Source organism: Natator depressus, chromosome 1 (genome assembly GCF_965152275.1).
Source record: "Natator depressus isolate rNatDep1 chromosome 1, rNatDep2.hap1, whole genome shotgun sequence".
Taxonomy (NCBI): domain Eukaryota; kingdom Metazoa; phylum Chordata; order Testudines; family Cheloniidae; genus Natator; species Natator depressus.
The window spans coordinates 96,842,085-96,844,670 of NC_134234.1; the positions used below are offsets into that span (position 1 = coordinate 96,842,085).

General features: G+C 41.1%; 1 protein-coding gene across 1 annotated transcript; it reads right to left on the reverse strand.

The window, feature by feature from the left end:
- Positions 1-1,340: 1,340 nt before the first annotated feature.
- On the reverse strand, positions 1,341-2,336 carry LOC141999551 (2-oxoglutarate receptor 1-like). Its single transcript, XM_074973517.1, has one exon. The coding sequence runs from the start codon at positions 2,334-2,336 to the stop codon at positions 1,341-1,343; it is 996 nt and encodes a 331-aa protein (XP_074829618.1).
- Between the last annotated feature and the right edge of the window lie 250 nt (positions 2,337-2,586).

A 2,586-nucleotide genomic window follows, 5' to 3' on the forward strand; every position in this document is an offset into this window, starting at 1 on the left:
TCAACTGGTATCAGCATCTTGGTATCAAAATCTTTATAGTCTCCAAATCCTTCCCCACCTCTGATGGAAGAAGAATTACAGCAGGGGTAGAAGAAGAATTAAATGAATGCTGATAGCTTCACAACAGCACTGTTACTTTCTTCAATTGGGTACTTCCAAACACTTTTTCCTCACAGTCCAGGCCCTACCCTTCCCTGGAAGATCTCAGCTTTTCCCATTACAAAATCTCACTCTTCATCCCTAAGCCTGTGACAGATTCTCTCTCCCCATCCCCACTCTTACCCTCTCGAGTAGCCTCCCAGTCATCTGTTTGCTTGCTGCTCCCTGACAACTCTTGAAGTTGCTGGACATGCTAGACATACTGGTGGAAAGGCAGCTGCCCAGGGGAGTAGCAGGAGCAGCTACCTATTTTGTCAATCCCTAGTAGAGGTGGTAAGTGGGCAGAAACACTGGGGATTGTGTGGGGAAAGGGCCAGAGGCACAGAGGTTGAATGCTGGTAAAGAGAGAACCCCTAGGTTCTTGAGGCCAGCATTAGTTATGATGGACATTTTACTGCTAGTGACAAAGAGGGTAGGACAGGAAATGTGGGTTACAAAGTTACATTAGGGGAGCCCACTTTACTCTTGTGCTTGTGGGCTCATCTCCATATTATTAGTGGTGTTATTAATTTATTTCTATTGTAGGTAGGAACCCCCTTCATTACTGTTACACCTCTGGACCAGGTCCTCTAGCATCAGAACAAATTAGCATAATAGCAAATCTTGATATTGCTTTTCAGATCTGTCTTAGTATCCAAGATCATAGGGCTAGTTCCTCTGCTGGTGTAAATCAGCACAGCCTTACTGAAATATATGAATAAATAAACCTCAATTTATGCCAGCTGAGGATTTAGTCCAATAGTGTATCTACCCAATATCTACCTCTGAACTAAAATAAATCCAGAAACACCTTAGCTGGAATGAAAATTCATCATTTGAGAGGGTGTGGCTTCTTACTACTGATCCGTGAATATTCAGGTGGTGACTGTGGACACTGAACTCATATCTTCCATGAATAAGAAACTCTTTTTGACAGAACTGCCACAGGAGTTATGTTGCCGGACATATTACAATATGAGCATGTAGAATGTAGAGTAACAAGTACAGATGTGCTTCTGGGAAGGTACATGGCAAGTGTGTTCAAAACTTTATTGTCAGAATGATGAGTTCATAACTTCAACAGACTGGGCCAAATTTGCTGCTGGCATAGGTGTGAGTGTAACTTCCCTGACATCAGTGAAGCTACACTCATTTAAATCAATGGTGAATTTAGCCTAGTACTCTAAGTCTTACTAACAGCATCACTGTTGCTCCCTCCCTATTTCGTGCTCATTTGTCTTCAATTTCAAAAGAGAGAGGATGGCCTGCTGGAAGTTGTCTCCCATCACAACATAGAGTAATAAGTTACCAAGTGTATTTAGTGCTGCTAAGGGCATAGATACAATAAAAAAAGCATAGGTCTGTTTCTCAGTGAAGCAGCTAACTGGATGAAGTCGTAGTTCTATCTGAGTCCCCCTCAAGACATGAAAGGGTAGGAAACAAAAACAAAATACCACCAAGAGAAGAATGGCAAGTTTGCGAGCCTTCTGCTTGTACAAAGTGTGAGTATGAGGCCCTGTAGCTAATGTGTAAATAATCACAATGTAACACAGAGTCACAATTAGCAAGGGTAAGAAGAAGGCGAACGAAGTCAGAAGCCAGTTATACCACCTGCTAGTGTCCAGGTCTTCAGAAGTAGAAAGATCCATGCAAATAGATCTGTTTTGATTCTCTTTGGAAGTGATCAGAAAGTTCAGAGGACTGGCAGCCACCAGGGAAATCACCCAAAGTGTAGTGCAAGCCACCACTGCCCATCTCTTTTTCCAAACAAAAAAGCAGTTAATTGGATAGATGACTACAATGTAGCGGAAAATGCTGAAGCAAGTGAGGAAGAAGATGCTTCTGCACAAATTGATGTAGAAATTGAAGCGAATAAACTTGCACATGAAGACTCCAAAGATCCAATTATCTCCATTAGCAGAGTAGTGTATCAAAAAAGGAAGAGTAGCTAAGTACAACAGGTCAGTGACAGCCAAGTTTAACATAATGTTGGTGCTGCTTTTCCAGGTCCTTATCTTGAAAATATACATGAAAATTACAATAACATTCCCTGGGAAGCCGACAAGAAATATTATGCTGTAAAGAACAGACAGATAGGATTTTATCTGTAAGAATTCTTCATCTGTGCAGTTTCTGAAGGTATCTGCATGGCTTGGCAAAGTGATAAAACTGGCTAGGTCTTCGGATACCGTATTCATCATTTTCATCTTAAAGCTTTAGGAAAATCAAATGTTTTGTTTTTAATTGATAAGTCAGTATGAATGTGCTAGATAAATCTTTCTCCACTAGAGCTAGTAATATGGATCACATAGTATCCAGAGCTAATAATATGGATCACATTAGCCCACGAAAGCTTATGCTCAAATACATTTGTGAGTCTCTAAGGTGCCACAAGGACTCCTTGTTCTTATAGCATACCTGGAGGTTGGCAAAAATGGTCAGCACTGG